At 40.2% G+C, this 21,030-nt stretch overlaps 1 protein-coding gene across 1 annotated transcript in view; it reads left to right on the top strand.

Annotated features, from left to right (window-relative positions):
- Nucleotides 1-21,030, top strand: part of LOC143996266 (villin-1-like) — a 147,914-nt gene that overhangs the window by 83,796 nt on the left and 43,088 nt on the right. The window contains exons 4-7 of the mRNA XM_077491235.1: nt 4,920-5,116; nt 7,664-7,772; nt 15,388-15,498; nt 19,344-19,543. Of these exons, the coding sequence (XP_077347361.1) occupies nt 4,920-5,116; nt 7,664-7,772; nt 15,388-15,498; nt 19,344-19,543 (617 nt within the window). The remainder of the gene's footprint in view (nt 1-4,919; nt 5,117-7,663; nt 7,773-15,387; nt 15,499-19,343; nt 19,544-21,030) is intronic.

Below are 21,030 nucleotides of genomic sequence, written 5' to 3'. Positions count from 1 at the left end.
TCTAATTGTGCGACAGACTCGTTCCGTCGGACCTTTGCTGTCAAAAAGTCCGGTCGTGTGTACTTGGCATTAGGCTTTACTTATTCAAAGCTTGTAAATCAGTAAAAAAATTGACTAATACCGCGCTAGTGCAAACATACTAATAAGGAAGCTGCAGCTCGGTGTAGGATACACAACACAAAAAGTAAATATTAAAAATAGAGAGCCGCGCTAAATAGTCCAAACTGATATATGCAAAGTCCTTGAGAATTAAGCATGAATCTGTGTATTGATGGTAAAGTGAAGATCCCTCTCTTGGTAAACATCATAGTGATTCATGTCATAAAAAGTGCACCGCCACCTTACAAAAAACTTGCTTACCAGAGGGCAAGCAAAACAGGCATGTGGCTATAGCCCAGCCAAGGCCTTTAAGCTTGCGCAGATGCTTGTAGAGGAAATTGATTGCGGGATGGATCACTGCAGCAGGATCTCATACACCTTACAACCACCGTGAAGTCGGATCTCGTCCCAGTCAACAGAGGGCCCAGAAAGGAAAGCCAACCACAGTGTAATTGTGTCTTGGCTTCATTAAGTATAGAAAAAGTATTGCACTTACATCAAAAGTGTATAAAACTCACATAGATTAGAAAAGCTGACCGTCCTGATAACATCAGATCGCCCATCCTCCGGGATGCAAAACAGCATGATGTCAACAAGTCCCTCTTCCCAAATCAGTATGATGAAAAGTTGTTCTGCAAAAAATGAAGCCTCCATCAATCTACAGTGAGGGAAAAAAGTATTTAAACCCCTGCTGGTTTTGTACATTTGCCCATGACAAAGAAATGATCAGTCTTTAACTTTAATGGTAGGTTTATTTTAACCGTGAGAGAAAAAGTTATAAATTGATTTGCATTTTAATTAGTAAAAGTATTTGACCCCTTTTTCAAAACATGACAGTACTTGGTGGAGGTCAGATGTTTCTTGTAGTTGGCCACACACAGGTAAGCACACATCTCAGGAGGGATTCTGCCCCACTCCTCTTTGCAGATCCTCTCCAAGTCATTAGGTTTCGAGGCTGAAATTTAGTAACTCGAACCTTCAGCTCCCGCCACATATTTTCTATGGGATTAAGATCTGGACACTGGCTAGTCCACTCCAGGACCTTAATGTGCTTCTTCTTGAGCCACTCTTTGGTTGCCTTGGCTGTGTGTTTCAAGTCATTACCATGCCGGAAAACCAATCTATGACCCGTTTTCAATGCCCTGGCTGAGGGAAGGAGGTTCTCACTCAAGATTTGATGTTACACGGCGGCCCCATCCATTGTCCCTTTGATGCAGTGAAGTTGTCCTGTTCCCTTAGCAAAAAACACCGCCAAGCATAATGTTTCCACCTCCATGTTTGACGGACAGTGGGCATGGTGTTCTTGGGGTCATAGGCAGCATTTCTCATCCTTTAAACATGGCGAGTTGAGTTGACGCCAAAGAGCTTGATTTTGGTCTCTTCTGAACACAACACTTTTACCCAGTTCTCCTCTGAATCAATCAGCTGTTAAGTAGGAAACTTCAGACGGGCCTGTACATGTACTTTCTTGAGCAGGGGGACCTTGCGGGCCCTGCAGGATTTCAGTTCTTCCTTACCAGTTGTTTTCTTGGTGATTTATGGTCCCAGCTGCCTTGAGATCATTAAAAAAGATTATCCCATGTAGTTCTGGGCTGATTCCTCATCATTCTCATAATCATTGAAACTCCACGAGGTGAGATCTTGCATGGAGCCCCAGACTGAGGGAGATTAACAGTTATTTTGTGTTTCTTCCATTTGCAAAAAATTGCACCAAATGTTGTCACCGTCTCACCAAGCTGCTTGGCGATGGTCTTGTAGCCCATTCCAACCTTGTGTAGGTCTACAATCTTGTCCCTGACATCTTTGGACAGCTCTTTGGTCTTGGTGGAGAGATTGGAATCTGACTGATTGATTGCTTCTGTGAGCAGGTGTCTTTTTTTCAGGTAACAAGCTGAGATTATGAGCTTTCCCTTTAACCACTTACAGACCGGACCATTTTGCTGGTCAAAGACCAGACCACTTTTTTGCGATTCGGCACTGCGTCGCTTTAACTGACAATTGCGCGGTCATGCGACGTGGCTCCCAAACAAAATTGATGTCCTTTTTTTCCCACAAATAGAGCTTTCTTTTGGTGGTATTTGATCACCCCTGCGGTTTTTATTTTTTGCGCTATAAACAAAGAGCGACAATTTTGAAAAAAACGCATTATTTTTTACTTTTTGTTATAATAAATATCCCCCGAAAATATATAAAAAAAACATTTTTTTCCCTCAGTTTAGGCCGATACGTATTCTTCTACATGTTTTTGGTAAAAAAAATCGCAATAAGCGATTATTGATTGGTTTGCGCAAAAGTTATAGCGTTTACAAAATAGGGATAGTTTTATAGCATTTTTATTAATAATTTATTATTATTATTTTTTTTACTAGTAATGGCAGCGATCAGCGATTTTTATTGTGACTGGGACATTGTGGGGGACCCATCGGACATTTTTGACACATTTTTGGGACCATTGTCATTTATACAGTAATCACTGCTATATAAATGCAGTGATTCCTGTGTAAATGACACTGGCAGTGAAAGGGTTAACCAGTGGGTGGCAGTGTAGGGGTTAAGTGTTCCTAGGGGTGTGTTACTAACTGTGGGGGGGTTGGGCTTTCATTTAGTGAACACTGATCTCTGCTCCAATCACATGGAGCAGAGATCAGCGTCACTAGTTGCTAGGCAGAATGGAGAAATGCTGTTTACACGGCATTTCCTCCATTCAGCCGTCCCGTGAGACGATCGCGGGTATGCCCGCGGCGATCGAGTCCGTGGGTCCCGCGACCGGACTCATGGGGGTTGTGACCAGCGCAGGAGCGCGCTGCCGGCGGCGCGCTCCCGATGGCAGGGCGGCATTGAAGATTGGATGTACATGTACGCCAATATGCCTGCCTGTGCCATTCTGTCGACATACATCGTTGTGCGCTGGTCAGGAAGTGGTTAAGGGAGTGCTCCTAATCTCACCTCATTACCTGTATAGAAGACACCTGGGAGACATACATCTTACTGACTGATAGGGGATCAAATACTTATTTCACTCATTAAAATGCAAAACAATTTTATAACTTTTTTGAAATGCGTTTTTCTGGATATTTTTGTTGTTATTCTGTCACTCACTTTTAAAATAAACCTACCATTAAAATTATAGACTGATCATTTCTTTGTCAGTGGGCAAACAAACCTCTCCCCGATCGTCTGTTCCCTGATATAGGGAAAGGCGATCATTGACATCACATACCAGGCCACGCCCCCCTACAATAAAAAAAACACATAACGTCATACATAACCCCTCCTCGCCCCCTAGTGGTTAACTCCTTCACTGCCAGTGTCATTTACACAGGATGGAGTGCATTTAAATAGCACTGATTGCTGTATAAATGACAGTGGTCCCAAAAATGTGTCAAAAATGTCCGATGTGTCCGCCATAATGTCGCAGTCACAATAAAAATCACTGATCGCCGCCATTACTAGTAAAAAAAAAAAAATATTAATAAAAATACTATAAAACTATCCCCTATTTTGTAAACGCTATAACTTTTGCGCAAGCCAATCAATAATCGCTAATTACGTTTTTTTTTTTTTTTTTTTTTTTTACCAAAACTATGTAGAAGAATACGTATCGGCCTAAACTGAGGGAAAAAAAATTATATATTTTTTGGGGATATTTATTATAGCAAAATGTAAAAAATATTGCATTTTTTTCAAAATTTTTGCCCTATTTTTGTTTATAGCGCAAAAAAACAACAACACAGAGGTGATCAAATACCACCAAAAGAAAGCTCTATTTGTGGGAAAAAAAGGACGCCAATTTTGTTTGGGAACCACGTCGCACGACCACACAATTGTCAGTTAAAGCGACGCAGTGCCGAATCGCAAAAAGGGGCTTGGTCCTTTGGCTGCAAATTGGTCCGGGGCTTAAGTGGTTAACCAGTGTTTTCTTATACAGGGTAAAGCAACAGGTTTATTTTAATGCTGGACAATGAAGCAGGTTTTACTCATTCCCTTGCCTAATGGCAACGCTGACACACAGGTACTAGATTTCACATGCCCGCCTGGGTCTCAAAAAAGGTGCATCACAGGCCACACCTCATATTGGATTGTTAACAATCAATTGATAATGACAATCAACACGGGGACAAGGGACTTTGGGGTGGGAAACACTTTTGGAAAGATAACAGTGCATTATATAAACAACTATATACATCAGACCAAAATGAGGGAAACTTAGAAGTAAATAGGGACAGAGGGACTTTGTTCCAAATCAGGTAGAGCGCCTCAGGGACAGTTGGGAGCTATGCCTTATCCTGCACCCTGTGTAAGGGACTAAGATCGATGTGGAGCTTACGAAGGGCTATTTTCTCCCAGAAGTAGACAGAGTGGTGCAGAAGTAAAGGCAATGCAAGTAACTTTTCTACATTGGCTGACTGTAAAGTAAACCTTTTGCTTTGTCCTGTGTAGACAAAGCATAGTCTAACTTTAATATTGGTTACAAAAAATTTGAGATGATCCTAAAGAATATGCTAGCTAGTAATAAGGGCTCTTATCCAATGATTAAGCAGATCTGACAAGTCGAGTCTTTTTCTTTACTTGTTTGGGGGTCAGTGACTCAAAGCTTTGAAGAAGAGTCCATAAATTGTAGCCTCTCTATTTCTTCCATGATAGGTTTCTGTTAAAGGAAAGTAAGAATGATCAGGAAATGATATAACATTCAAAGTGTTGCAAGCAAGAAAGGCAGCTTCTGCTGCATTTTCTGCTGTAGCTTAGCTATGCCAACTGTGTCTGGTGAATAATTCAAAATGGCTTTCTGTTTTATCTATTATGTTTTTGTTCTTTTGCAGATCAAGCAGACATCTACAGGTACAGCTTCTGATGTACACTACTGGATCGGAAAGGACTCCACTCAGGATGAGCAAGGCGCGGCTGCACTCTACACATCACAACTGGACGAGGCATTAGGGGGGAGCCCAATTCAACACAGAGAGGTGCAAGGATATGAATCAGCCTCATTTAAAAGTTACTTCAAGAATGGAGTTATGTAAGTGACTTGAAATGTTGTTCATATCAGAGTCATTTTCGGAAAGCATATGTGGATGACAGTCTAGCTGAGCCTTTCTCAGCCAGAGTTCTGTGGGACTCTAGCGTTCCTCCAGAGGTTCCTAGGGGTTCCTTGGGTAATAAGAAACTTCTGCCTCTCAAATGAGTAACCGCCTACACCAGTGTTTTTTTTTTTAGCTATATGTAAGGGGGGATTCTTCCCAATGACAAGGAATGTAAGGATCATTCTTCTCACTGACCATCACACTAATAGTATCATACGCTGTAGATTTTATTTATATTAACAGCGGGTTCCCTAAGCCTGGAAAGTGTTTTTAAGACTTCCTTTATGTTAAAAAGAGGACAAAGGGCTAGCTCCACAAGAGACAAGAGATTTAGCTGTAATAGTGTTTCTGAAGCTGCGTACACACGGGCGGACTGTCTGGCCAACTTAGTCCGTCGAAACACATTTCAGCGGACAGTCCGCTCATGTGTGGGCTTCAGCTGACTTTTTCAGCGTGCAGTCTGGCGGACTAAGTATTTCGAAATTTCCGTAATATTGTCCGTCGTACTTTGGTTTCAGCGGACAATCCGCTCGGGAGTAGGCTAGTTCGACGGACTAAGTATGGCGCATGCTCAGAAAGGATTTACACGGCGAAAGGTTGCATTGCTGTGTATTGGACTTCCTATTTCTAGTCCCGTCGTACGTGCTGTACACGTCATCGCGCAAACTTTCGACGGACTGTTTTGCATCCGTGTGTGGTCAAGTCCATTCATTCGAAAGTAGGACGGACTGTCCGTCGGATTGTCTGACGGACTAAGTTGGCCATACAGTCCGCCCGTGTGTACGCGGCTTAATTCTAGTCTTTGATGGCCACCAAAAATTCATTTTTTAGAAATGTTTACAAATATGTAGCACTTTCCTGTAGGGGCCACTGATAATAGCTGGCTCTTAATAGTACAGAGGCTGCCCACCACCACAAGCACCAGTTCATACACTTCAGCTCCTATAACGCAGTCTAGGAGATGTCTTTTGAAATGTATTGCTTGAAGAATTTTAACAGGAGAGGGGTTAGGGCATGGGATACTCCAAAAACACTTGCATAGTAATCAGAGGGCATATGCATGGGTTTTTCTGGGGACGCCAGGGAATGGCCAGTACCCTGAGACCCTCTGAGAGTCATCTCAGTCCATAGCTACCTCTGGCATTTTAAACCAAAAATCACACAGTTAACAGGGATTACAATTTACAGTCAGTACACACAAGTCCCAAGGACAGCTGCACACCTTCCAGCTTTCTCCAGACTTGATCCAGTGAGGGAAAGAATATTTCCCTGGACCAATTCCAGATCGGTTCGCATATTGTAGTGTAAAATGTCAATTCAGACAGCAATCTGATCCAGTGTTGCCAACTGACAGCATTTTTACTGGCAGCCAGTAAAAAATGGGCACTTTTCTCCTGCCAGTAAATGCCAGTGAAAGAAAAAGGTTGCCAGTAAAAAATATGGCTGTGACGCTTGGCTGAAACCATTCGAGTGCCTTCTACAGTGTGTTTGACCTGTGCCGGCAGCGTGTCACGTGAAGTCATGATGCAGGGGAACGGGGCAGTCGGAGCCTCATGTGCAGGTCTGCTGAACAGGAGGAAGGCAAGCTGGGAGTGGACTGAAGGGACCACCTGGCATGAACAGATGGTCACTGTGACTCTCCATGCCAGGAGGGGTCGTGTCACGTTGGTGAGGTGCCATTATCATCTGTGCTTTAGCACACTGCTGTCAGTGTCACTGTGAGAGTCAATTTCATGCGCGTGCCGCCCATTCTAATTTCTTGCCCTCTCGATTCCTGTCCCTGAGCTACTTATTTACTATATTGAAAATAAAATAAGAAATATGTTTTTGCCTTAATATCTACCTTAGATCACTTTGCTAATTGCATATTGTACTTCCTTTGTAGGCTAAATACTGAAATTTTCACTTAAAAATTTCATTTTGTAACTTTTAGATATGCCAGTAAAAACTTGACAGTGCCAGTACGTTTTTGGTGTTGTGTCAGTAAATTTCAATCTGGTAGGTTGGCAACACTGATCTGATCGCTTGGTCCTGCCCTACTTTGGCCCGAATGCAATGCGAATTCAGCCATACAATCTGTATGGCTGAATTCATTTCGCATGAAATTTGTACAACAGTGCAGTGTGCATCAAATGCCACGTCGGGCAATGCAGCAGTGTGTGAATCCAGTCTTAGTAGACTAACCTTTAACAACACTACAGTTAATGTTTCAAATTGCCTAAAGAAATTCCATGTAAAACTGTGCTCTACTCTGTGTCTTATTATTCTTGTCATAGTGCTTAAATAGTTTGTCCATATCTTGTCAGTATATAGTGTGGTTTTCCCATGATTCATAAAAATTATTCTCCATGCCTGTAATCATAGCTAGCCTTTACTATGTGCTACTTGTAGAAAAAACACATCTTTGCATAGTGCTCCATATAACTTGGATTAGTCAAGTACATAATTTTTTCTGCTAAAATGTAAATATGTTTTCCTTCCAGCTACAAAAAAGGAGGAGTTGCCTCGGGATTCAAACATGTGGAGACAAATATGTACAATATTAGACGTCTGCTTCACGTGAAGGGCAGAAAAAATGTCACAGCTACAGAGGTGTGTATCTAATATGTTCTATATATCCTTGTCAAACAGTTCAGGCATGACAGAGAATGTCGAGAAGAATGTCTTTGTTGTTCATGGAAACCAACTAGCTATGTCCATACTTGGGGCTTTTTTTCAGCGGGAACGTGGGGGAACGCAGTTCCGGCACCTCCAGCACGAAGTGTATGTAATAGCAAGGAATGTGCTGGAGGGTCTATTAATGCTGTCTGCTGGGGGATTTATGGTCACTGTGGGTATCTGTTTTTGAGTGAGGGTCTATTATTGCTTGTGGGGGATCAGTAGTTGCTGGGGGAGGTGTCTTATGGTGCTTGTAGGAATCTACTGTTGAGGGAGAGGTCTATTGTTTCTGGCTGCTGGGGGGTCTATTAATGCTGACCGCTGTGAGATCTGTTGATACTGCTGGGGATGGGGTCTAATGTTGCTGGGGTGGATCTTTTGTTGCTGAGGGTGGTATTTTATTGTGGATGGTCCATTGTTTTGGTGTGGGGGGGTCTATTGTTGTGCAGAGAACTATTGTTGCTGTGGGAACTATTGTTGCTGGGGGAGTCTATTCTTGTGTGAGGGATCTATTGTTGCTGGGGTGGGGTCTATTATTGGTGGGAGGGGAATCTATTATTGCTTGGGAGGATTTATTACTGGGGTGGGGTCTATTGTTGCTTGCTCCAGTGAATCTATTTTTACTGCTTTTCTTGTTATTAGACAAGAAGAATTTCCATAAAAATTATTTTGTATATGATACTTGGGGCAGTACTGGGAGGTGGGTAGGGGGTGGAATCAAGGGCCGGTGCTTGGAGGTGGGTAAGGGTCAGAGGCAAGGGGGGGGGGGGGACTCAGATGGGGGGAGTTCCTGCATCTATTCTCTGAGAAAAAAAGTCCTGTCCATACTAACCAGTCATATCACAGCCTATAGGGAGATATTGTATGCTAACCAGTTGGTGTAGAATATTAAAACAGTATCCCCAAAGGGTCTGGTCATTCAAAAATGTATATCCCATAATACCAGCCTAAGGGCCCCTGTCAGTGGGGTTTTGTTTGCAGCAGATCTGTTTTGCATTGCCATACACGTCTATGGGAATGCAAAATAAGTTTAAAGGAGTTCAACTGCAGCTCTCAATGAATTCTCAATTATTAGCATCTCAAATTAATGTTAAACTGATACCATCGACACAAGCTCAGCTATACGTAGTAATTCAATTAAAAATTTGACAATCGTATATTATTCAGATTCATTAAACACACAGAGTGATGTATTTGAAGCATTTCTTTCTTTTCATTTGATCATTATGGCTTACAGCTAGTGAAAGCCCAAAATTCAGTATCTCAGAAAATTAGAATATTACATAAGACTAATGAAAAAATAAATAAAGATTTTTAACAGAGATGTTGGCTTACTTTCCTTTAATTTGCTAGGATACAGCACTCTGCGGACAGCGAGCTTCTTTAGCAATTAACTTTTGTGACTTACCCTCCTTGTGGAGGGTGTCAATGACCTTTCTTCTGGACAACTATCAAGTCAGCAGTCGTCCCCATGATTGTGTAACGTACTGAACCAGACTGAGAGTCCATATAAAGGCTCAGGAAACCTTAAGCCCATGTTCACACTGAGTGTGGGTTTGAAATCACGCAAGTTTAGCTGAACTATGATTTTAAACCGGCATTTCCGTTCGACTTCGGGGGCGATTTGACAGACATCTGTGCGGGTTCATGCACAGATGTCTATTGAAGTCGCCCCCAAAGTTGCCAAAAGTAGTACAGAAACAAAAGATTCTGACGGTGTCGGCAATAGGCTCCGATTTGGCATGTGACATGTCAATTCGCATGTAAAATCGGTCTAATGTGAATAGGGGCTTACAGGTGTTTTGAGTTAATTAGAATGTGACACCAACTTTCTGAGATACTGAATTTTGGGTTTTCATTAGCTGTTGGCCATAATCATCAATTTTTTTTTATAAATGCTTAAATTATATCACTCTGTGTGTAATGAATCTATATAAAAATTAGTTTCACTTTTTTGAATTGAAATACTGAAATAAATTAACTTTTTGATGCTATTAAAATTTTTGGAGATGCACCTGTATATACAATGAGGGAAAAAAGTATTTGCTGATTTTGTACGTTTGCTCACTGACAAATAAATGATCAGTCTATAATTTTAATGGTAGGTTTATTTTAACAGTAAGAGACAGAATAACAACAAAAATATCCAGAAAAATGCATTTAAAAAAAGTTGTAAATTGATTTGCATTTTAATGAGTAAAAAAAAGTATTTGACCCCTTCGCAAAACATGACTTTGTACTTGGTGGCAAAACTCTTGTTGGCAATCACATTGGTCAGATGTTTCTTGTAGTTGTATATAATCCAAAATAGCAGGTAGCAGGTATTGAGGTAACATAAGTCCAAACAGACAAGGATAAAACTGTTTCCAAGGTAAAAAAACAGTCTGCAGTTAACATAGGAACTAGCGTGGTGAGAATTAGCATAGACTCCACCCTACTAGTTTTGTCATAACTGACATCATCGGGGGTGTGAAGTCCTTGCTAGAAATCACGCTATTTAACAGGTTCACAGCAGAAAGAGCACAGCTGATCATATACTCTAATCACAGTATATGGCCACTATTGGTCAGAAAGAAAAAATGACACGGAAAACAGCCACTCATAAAAGCAATAGAGTGGATGAACCCACATTGTCACTCCAACAGGACAATAGAATTCAAATACAACAGATCGAGATCTAGGAGACTGGAAGTAACCAAGCCTTGTTTTCAATACACACCAGATCTCAGTCTGGCGTCATCTTTAAAGGAGTGCCACCTTCTCTCTAATTTCCTTGATCTCCTTATCAAGTGAGACCAATTTTGCCTTTTTTCTATTGGCTAAAAAACCCAAAAATGTAAGGCCGGCCTCATTAAAATACTTAAACCATGATTCAAGTTCCAATTCTCCTTTATGGGGATTGACTTCCTAACAGAGACTGCGAGGCACCATCTGTTCATTAATGTATTGTTCCAGATAGGCCACATCCCATTGAGTGTGCAGCTCAGAGATCTTTAGGTTTTTCAATCTCAGAAACAGCCCCTCTGAGAGTCAGCTGTCTCAGTGGTTGTAAAAACCTTGTCTGGATTGGGACTGTGAGATGCTCTATAATCAAAAACATCCATGACGGGTAAATTGAAATGAAATAAAGTGCATAAACAAATATGCATGAAAAAAACACACCACTGCAATAACAAAGTTCAATAAATAAAAGTGTAAAAATGTGGATAGAAATTGCACAGGTGAAATAATAAATAATCAAACCAGCAGCTGGCAATTACACAACAGAACATTCGTGCATAAAAAATATATAACATAAAATTGCAGCTCTAAAATAGCAAGTGATAAAACCAAAATGCTAATTAAATAAACAGTGATAAGTCCATAAGAACATCTAAAATATTAATGTTCAAATCAGTGAGGAAATGCAACATAAATAAAGTTCTTAAATATTCGTGTCTCAGTAATGATAAACAATTGAACACCAAAAGTGCACCTTCCATTGTAAAAAGAAAAGAAAGTCTGTGCCCTTACCAGATGACTAGACTCCACGTTATAGGAGCCTAGTAAAGCGTGGATGAGTATAATACATACGATCCATCCTTTTGGATATAAACAGGATGATGGATCTGCACAGGTGGCTGCTCTCTCAGTTCCTCGCTCACAAGTACGATAAAAGAAAGGATAAGAAGAACGTCAACATAGCATAAAACCGTGAGGGTTTATTGAGGTAGCATAAGTCCAAACAGACAAAAATAAAACAGGGAAAATGGTCTGCAGATCACATAGGAACTAGCGTTTCTTGTAGTTGGCCACCAGGTTTGCACAGATCTCAGGAGGGATTTTGTCTCACTCCTCTTTGCAGATCCTCTCCAAGTTATTAAGGTTTTCAAGGCTGACGTTTGGTAACTCAAACCTTCAGCTACCTCCACATATTTTCTATGGTATTGAGATCTGGAGACTGGCTAGGCCACTCCAGGACCTTAATGTACTTCTTCTTGAGCCACTGCTTTGTTGCCTTGGCTGTGCGTTTTGGGTCACTGTCATCCTGGAATACCCTTCCACGATCCATTTTTAATGTCCTGGCTAAAGGAAGGAGGTTCTCACCCAAGATTTGACAATACATGGCCCAGTCCATCATCCTTTTGATACAGTGAAGTCGTCCTGTCCCCTTAGCAGAAAAACACCTCCAAAGCATAATGTTTCCACTTCCATGTTTGATGGTGGGGATGGTGTTCTTGGGGTCATAGGCAGCGTTCCTCCTTCTCCAAACTTGGCAAGTTGAGTTATTGCCAAAAAGTTTGATTTTGGTTGATCTGCATACTTAGGGGAACTTGGCCAATCCTCAGGCAGTGGGCCTGGCGAGGTGACTGAGCCATTCCTTAAATATGGATATCATGTTAGGAAGTGAGACAGGTGGAAGATGCAGTGCCAAGGAGACTGTCAAAGGCCCTAGAGGGGAACCCCTGGCCTGGGGGGCTTTGTCTTCGGCCTGGAGCTCAGGCTGGTGTGGGAGAATCCTGACAGCAGTGCAGTTTAAAAGGAATCTGACCTAAGAAGCAGCGGGAGCAACTAGGACAGTGTGAATACATCAGCACATTCAGGGACCTACTAGGGGAGAGACTGCCAAATGTAGCAAGCCTTTCTGGAAGACAGTGTTGTGATTAAATCTTTCCTTTCCCTTGCACTGGTAGATCTTTGGAGCAGCAGGGTGGGCTGGTGGGAAAGCAGCAAGGTGGGTTGGTATTTCCTACAGATAGTAGAGCTGGGATCAGTGTCTACAGTGGAGTTGGAGATAATCCGGTATGCAACCTACAACACTTTGTGCTACTTTCTAAAGGGACTTGAGAGTTCCTGTGTGTTGCCTGGCTGTGCAGGAGTAGGGGAAATAGCAGCCCCCTGCGGGGGTAGTGCTACATATGTCTCATTCCATTAGAAAGCACTTTGCCAATCAGAGGAAGTACATAACCCTGTGTAAGCAACAATGTCAAAGACCCTTGGCCTGCACAGAGATTTCCTTCATCCCAGTGGTTGAATGAAGCGATGGCAAATTTAAATGCAGGTTAGTACAGTGAAGAGTGTCTATAGTGCACAAAGAAATACAATGTGGCAGTTGGAAATGAAAATATTCAGATTTATGAATGTTTGGCTACTGTGTATAGTATGTGGCCTTCTTTAGGAATATAATTAATATTTAATTTCCTCCAGTATATCAAAAAATATTGTTTGCATTTCAAAGAACTCAAGTTACTTGTTTTATGGATTTCATGAACAAGCATTGGTAACAATAAAGTTATTGTTCAGTCTTTGCAATGCACTGTACAGAAATCCTTTGTGGAAATAACCTTTCTAATGTGTTTATCTATTCAGTGGGATGTTGACTACAGTATCATGTTTGTTTTACCAAGGGCACGAGCTCCGGATCTGCTTCAATTCATCCTCTGTTGTATTGGCTTTATTTCATGTTATGTGTAAGATTCTGAGCAGCCGAGCTACAACTTGCAGGGATGCTTTTGAGAACATATTGCTGAATAGATAACTGAAAAAAAAAAAAAAGTTTTTTTGTTAAAATTATGAAGATCTTAAAGTAGAGAAGACAAATGTTTCTTTCATTTTCGACAGGCAGAGGGCAATTGACAGGCAGTAGGGAGGCTTTATGTTATGCCTGTTTTATCTCCTAAAAGCCCGCATATCACATAGTTGGGGGGTGGTTGCAGCGTGTTTATTTCTTGGCATGGTCTTAAAGAAAGGCATTGCACATTTTTAACTTTTATAAATGCTCACCTCGTTGTTTATTATGCAGAATGAGCTAGTGAAAGTGTCTTTTTTTTTTTTTTGTGGTTATTTGATCTGCCCTGCAAACCTCAGAAGTGCCATTCTGAACTTCCAGCCCAGAGGCTTGAGCAGTGAACGTATAATCGTAGTCACCTGTGCTACTAGCCTCAAACATAAAGAGGATCTCCACTCTGTAAACAAAAATGTAGACGTCAGCAGCTACAAATACTGTAGCTGCTGACTTAAAAAAAAAAAACACAAGCTTGCTTTTCCCAGGATCCAGCAATGTCCTCACCCGATCCGGCTCTTTGCCAGTCTTCAGGTCCAGGCGCTGTACGGTGCTTGGCAATCCAACCAGAAGTGATTTTGACAGGTACCCCCACCCCCCAACCAAAAAAAAAAGGACATTACAAATATGGGAGGGGGGGGAGGAAAAGCGTAACTTCCCCTTTTGGGTGACATTCTGCTTTAATGTCCCAGGATGACTTACTGTGTTCTGTAATGTGGGAGCTCCCTAATTTTTTGCTGTATGTTTTCTGTTTCCTGGTCCTCCTTTCATCAGCTTGGCTATAGGAAGTGCTTTGAAGGACATAGCTTTCTTTTTAATTGTAGGAGGTTCTATGTGATGGCTCTGACTGCATTGGCATGTAGCATTGGAGTCCAAAACAATACCAAGGTGGGTGTGGTGGGTGGCTACATCAACCCAACAGTAAGACCATGTAGAGATTATGTATATTTTGTCATATAGGAGCAACCATGGGTAATCACATATACAGCAGATATGTGCAATGAAAAAGCCATGGAATGTTTTTTTATTATCATTTGGATTTAGTTACACTTTAAATTTAAAACTTATAATGTTTTTCTAATTGTGATACTTTTAGTAACTGCTCAAAAGGGCATTTCCCTCCCTTTGGAGAAATTTCCTTTTACATCCTATGTAAGTGTAGGCAATAAAGTGAAGGGAAGCCCCCAATAAGATTCAAATTACAAAAAAAAAAACTGAGGGGTTTTAACCATTGCCTACTGTATTAAAAATTTAAAATAAAAATTTTGAATATAAAAATAATTGAATATACATAAAACACAAGATGACTTATAAATAAAATATCAATAGCATTTAAAGATTTATGCATGAATATGCCAGGAAGATTTTAAATCTCTTTGTTTTCTGTAATTGTGGGGAGAAATATGTTTCCTCTCTCAATTCCTGTCCATTAAAATGTGTCTGTGATGGCCAGAAAAATGTATGCTATACTACACAACACATTAAAAGCGTGTTTTTTTTTTTTTTAAGCAGAACTTAAAACTTGGATAGAGTAATTGAGAATTATTGCCCCTGTCAGTTCTTCTTTTGCCCTCTGTGTCCTATTGGGGAGATTTACATTCACTTCCTGTCTCATAGCCAAACAGGACGTGAGAGGAAATCCTTCCAAGCCAGAGAATCCCTATTTGTCACCAGGGTAATCAGATCTAGTGTCCCCATTCAAAGATTTCCCCTTTGTTTCTGTTCTGGCGATAACCTAAAATGTGGGATTTCCTTTTTCACTTTCAGTGATAACAGTAAACATGACAAACAGAGAGGATGAACAGGGGCACAGACAGCAATAAAGACCCCACAAATACTCTAATGCCTCTCTATCCTATCCAAAAGTTTTTTTTTTTTTAAGTTTTAACTTTTAGTTATACTTTTAGTTATTGGTTTGTAGAATAATGGAAATGTAATAACATTTTTGAAAAGGCTTATTATAGAGTGCTAAAATAATTAAAACGGAATGGTTTTACTCTCTCCTAGGTTGATATGTCATGGAACAGTTTTAACAAAGGGGATGTATTCCTGCTTGACCTGGGAAAAGTTATCATCCAATGGAATGGGCCAGAAAGTAACAAGACAGAGAGGATACGGGTAAGTCAAAACACTATGGATTAAAATTGTTTTGTAAATGACAACATTTTAGCAGGGTCTACTTTTTAAATAATAATAATGTACCAAAGAAAGATTAGTTCCAGTATTTTTAATTTTGTTCAAATCTATGTAAACCCTAATTGAATGACATTTAATTTTCAAAAGTTCTTTGTATTATAACAATTTCCTTTTTTAAAACAAAATACTTTACAGCCAATTCAGTGCCTTGAAAAAGTATTCATACCCCTTGACATTTTTCCACATTGTGTCACTTTACAACCAAAAAAATTAAATGTATTTTATTGGGATTTTATGTGATAGACCAACACAAAGTGGCACATAGTTGTGAGGTGGAATAAAAATGATAAATGTTTTTCAAAATTGTTTGCAAATAAATATCTGAAAAGTGTGGCGTGCATTTGTATACAGCCCCCTTTACTCTGATACCCCTAACTAAAATCTAGTGGAACCAACTGCCTTCAGAAGTCACCTAATTAGTAAATAAGGGCCACCCGCGTGTAATTTAATCTCAGTATAAATACAGCTGTTCTGTGAACCCCTTAGTGGTTTGTTAGAGACCCTTAATGAACAAACAGCATAATGAAGGCCAAGGAACACACCAGATAGTTCAGGGATAAAGTTGGGGAGAAGTTTAAAGCAGGGTTAGGTTATAAAAAAATAAAAATTCCCAAGCTTTGAACATCTCACGGAGCACCATCATCTGAAAATGGAAAGAGTATGGCACAACTGCAAACCTACTTAGACATGGCTATCCACCTAAACTGACAGGCCAGACAAGGAGAGCATTAATCAGAGAAGCAGCCAAGAGGCCCATGGTAACTCTGGAGGAGCTGCAGAGATCCACAGCTCAGGTGGGAGAATCTGTTCCCAGGACAACTATTAGTCATGCTCGCCACAAATCTGGCCTTTATGGAAGAGTGGCAAGAAGAAAGCCATAAGAAATCCCGTTTGCAGTTTAAGAAAAGTCATGTGGGGGACACAGCACACATGTGGAAGAAGATGTTATGGTCAGATGAGACCAAAATTGAACTTTTTGGCCTAAAAGCAAAAAGCTATATGTGGTGGAAATCTAACACTGCACATCACCCTGAACACACCATCCCCACTGTGAAACATTGTGGTGGTGGCATCATGTTGTGGGGATGCTTTTCTTCAGCAGGGACAGGGAAGCTGGTCAGAGATGATGGGGAGATGGATAGAGCCAAATACAGGGCAATCTTAGAAGAAAACCTGTTACTTTGCGAAAGATTTGAGACTGGGGCGAAGGTTTGCCTTCCAACAGGATAATGACCCTAAACATACATCCAAAGATACAATGAAATGGTTTAGATCAAAGCATATTCATGTGTTATGGCCCAGTCAAAGTCCAAACCTAAATCCAATTGAGAATCTGTGGCAAGACTTAAATTGCTATTCGCAGACACGTTCCATCCAATCTGACAGAACTTGAGCTATTTTGCAAAGAAGAATGGGCAAAAATTTTACTCTCTTGATGTGAAAAGCTGGTAGAGACATACCCAAAAAGACTTGCAGCTGTAATTGCAGCGAAAGGTGATTCTACAAAGTATTGATTCACGGGGGCAGAATACAAATGCACACCACACTTTTCACATATTTGTAAAAATACATTGAAAAACATTTATCATTTTCCTTCAATTTTACAATTGTGTGCCACTTTGTATTGGTCTATCACATAAAATCCCTATAAAATACATTTACATTTTTGGTTGTAACATGACAAAATGTGGAATATTTCAAGGGGTATGAATACTTTTCAAGGCACTGTATGTACAAGCTTTAGTGATGGCTGCATGACATTTTTTAAGGGCATGTTTTCTGATGGTGACAACAGTGGACCATGTTTGCATTGCGTGGTTAAAACGACCACTTGTAGCCCCTATTTGAAGCTCATGTGACATAGTGAAAATGTAGGGGCACAATTGGGAGACATAGAACGTTGTCAACCTATGACAGGAAGTGCCAGAACTAGGACCTTCATGGTAGTATCACCAGGCATTTACTTAAAGTGTAACTCCACTTTTGAGAAAAAAAAAATTCCCCTCTGGGTGATCTATGTACTTTACAAGGATTTTAACAAACCTTGTTGCAGATTCCTACCTTTTGGTATTCGGAAGAAATCACTGTTTGTTGCTCTGTGCTGAGTGAGTCTAATGGGAGTGGTTTCATATTTATCAATCAGCTGTGCACTTGCAAAGCTCTAATGAGGAAAGCTGCTGGGCCTGCATCCCTTTAGACGTGATTTCCTATTGAAAGTATCTCACCAAAAATGAAATTTTTCTTGCAGGAAATTCCAGAAATCTGTCTCGTACATTAGGGCAGACTTCTGGGAAAATTGGTGAGTCAATCACACAAGCAGGAAATGATGTTTCTGGGGGGTGTTCTGTACACATTCTGTGTACAGAACACCTCCAGGTAGCCATATTGCATTGCATTTTCAAAAAATTACAGACCTGCAGATTGAAAAGGAAAGGTCATTTTTAATAACATTCAATTACAATATGACTTGAGTCACAATTGTATATCATTTTTTCTTTATTTGCTATTTTTTCCCCCCACGATAGTGGAGTTAGCCTTTAAACAAGGTGCAAATTTAAAATAATTGACAATGACTTGTGAAAACCCATTACACATGAAAGTATATGCAATTTTAGTTATTGGATTTTACATATACTTTTAGTGAATTAACATATTTTAGGCAGAGAATGGTAAATTAAATGATTATTTACTGAAAATGAAAGGATAATTCCATGCATGGCTATATTATACATAGTTAGTTACATTGGCTCAGCTTGGATTTACCCTAACTGGCTGATGCCCCTGGGAGACTTGACTTCTGCAGTGATCTCCACATGCATCCAGGTCCTGTGCCGAGTGGTCAGTATGATGCAATGCTTTTTTCAAACCACTAATGGTTTTTTTACAAACCAGAAGTGATGAAATGATCATCACTTCGGGTTTCTGAAACCATAGAGATGTTCCGTGCCCCAGTCAGCTCTACATTCAGCCATTGGAACTGCCAGCTGCACATTCGGGTCTCCTGGTGGGAAGGAAGAGCCCAGGAGAGCGATGGAAGGGGGGACGTCGCCTCCCGCTGCTTGTAAAAGCAATTCAGGAGCCAGTTAGCCGCTAGGATTGCTTTTTCAAGAAATCTGACCGCCAGCTGCAGGCTTTATCCCAGTATAACCACTCAAAGTCCAGCAACGATACTTAGCTGGTCGTCAAGTGGTTAACATTTTAGGAAGTGATAATTTCTAGGAAATATAGGGTATGAACTGCACCTTACACCCCTAATTATTTCTAGCATAATTTGTAAAATGAATATTGCTTTTTGATTGACTGTAAATTACACAGTTCAGACCATTCCAATAAATGTCACTACAGCTAATGCTACTACTACTAAAATCATGAATGCTAATACCGGTAATATTACAGCTTCTGCTACTACCACTACAATTACTTGTTCTACTACTACTATGGAGTTTATTTACTAAAACTGGAAAGTGCAAAATCTGGTGCAGCTGTGTGTGGTAGCCAATCGGCTTTTAACTTCAACTTGTTCAATTAAGCTTTGTGAAAAAAAACAACTGGAAGCTGATCAGTTTCTATGCAGAGTCGCACCAGATTTTGCACTCTCCAGTTTTAGTAGCTCGACCCCTATGTCTACTCCCCTATGTCTACTCCTAGTATCACTATTGAGTCTGAAACCTACTACCAACCTACATAATATTACTGTTATAATATTATTTGTGGAATTTGCTAAATCAAATATACACATTTTAATAGAATTCGTTCTTTTTTTCCAGGCCTGCACCTTGGCACAGAGTATCAGAGATGATGAGAGGGGAGGAAGAGCACAGATTGGGATTATAGACAATGAGCCAGATTCCACTGACCTGATGCAGATTATGACAGCTGTTCTGGGACCCAGACATGGTGAACTGAAAAACTCTGTTCCAGATGAGAAGCCAGATGAGCAACAGAAATCAAACGTCAGACTCTACCAGTAAGTCACAAGGACTGGCCATATATACCAATATGATCCTGAGAGATAGAAGCAGAAATCAGAGGGTTATGGAATCCCAAAATTACTTATTCTAAACCCTCAAATCCGCTTTTATGTCAACATACTATAAATCTACTTTAATGGCGTCCGTGACCTAAATAAAGTACATTAATGCATACTTTGTGCAACATTTTTCAGAAAGATTACATTACAGGGCAAGGAAATATATTGAATATGCAATTCAAATTCCAAAACACACAGCTATTGTCATGAATATTGTAATGTACAGTAACTTTGCATAAGTATGATGTCATACATTTCTGTAAGTTGTGACAAACAACAAAATGTCTAATAGTACATGCATGAATATTTGCTGAATTAACCACTTATCATAACTGCTGAAAATTACATAGTTAGCCAGAAGAAAATAAAATGAATGGGTGAGCACACCATGGTCTGAAGAAAGCTCAGTACACTCAGACCCACCTGCTGAGGGGAAGGTACAGTTGGTGCTGAAAACATGGCCAATACCACCTTTGTAAGCTTTGTTTACTGCATTACTGTGTGTACGTATACGAGTAGATACTTACACCTATTTTTTTTACCTATTTCATGTTGCTATTTTTTGCATTAGCTAGGACTTTTTGCTGTACCTATGAAATTATCCATTTCCCTCTAATTACACCTATTTAGTCTTTTCAATTACTCTGACTGACCCCCTAGGGTTGCCACCTCATCCCTTTAAACCTCAACAAATATTCACAGGTTGTGTGGCTGATTAAGGTGGTAATTAAACTCACTTGTTGTCTTATCTGAATTAAATTAGCCTCAGAATCTGTGTAATTCATATGTGATCGGGTTTAAAGGGATGACGTGGCAACCCTACTGACCCACCCATCTGGTACCTAAAATTGTCCTCCTTTAATAGTTGGCCTTACAGCTTCACTTGTTTACAATCTTCCGATGTTGAAAGGAAATATGATATGTCTTTCGTCTGCTGCATTAAGTTTTCTTGGCCGACCACTGCGTTTACAGTCCTCAATGTTGTTCCGCTTATTTAGTCTTCTTCAAAAGAGCATGAACAGCAGATTTTGAAACCTCAATCTGCTTTGAAATCATTGCCTGGGAGAGACCTTGCTGATGCAGTATAACTTATCTTGTGTCTTATTGATGTACTCAGTCTTGCATTGTGCATGACCTGTGACACAAAACAGTTTTCCACAACCTCACCTAAGACCCCATACACATATTATATTTTCTGCAGATTTTTTGTCTTCAGATTTACTAAAACCATATATAATGAGGTCAAACCTTAAGAGTTTCCATTTGTATGCAATCAGGCAGGCCCTTGCTCTACATGGTTTTGGTAAATCTGAAGACCAAAATCTGCAGAAAATCTAATAGTGCTTATGGGGTCTTTGGCTGTTCTTCGTCCAGTTTTAAGCCTCCTACACAGCTGTTTCTGTTTCAGTTAATTAGTGTGTTTC

The sequence above is a fragment of the Lithobates pipiens genome, unplaced genomic scaffold, assembly GCF_037356315.1.
Source record: "Lithobates pipiens isolate NorthernLeopardFrog02 unplaced genomic scaffold, aLitPip1_a1.2 Scaffold_19, whole genome shotgun sequence".
NCBI lineage: Eukaryota > Metazoa > Chordata > Amphibia > Anura > Ranidae > Lithobates > Lithobates pipiens.
This window is presented reverse-complemented; position numbering and strand designations above follow the sequence as displayed.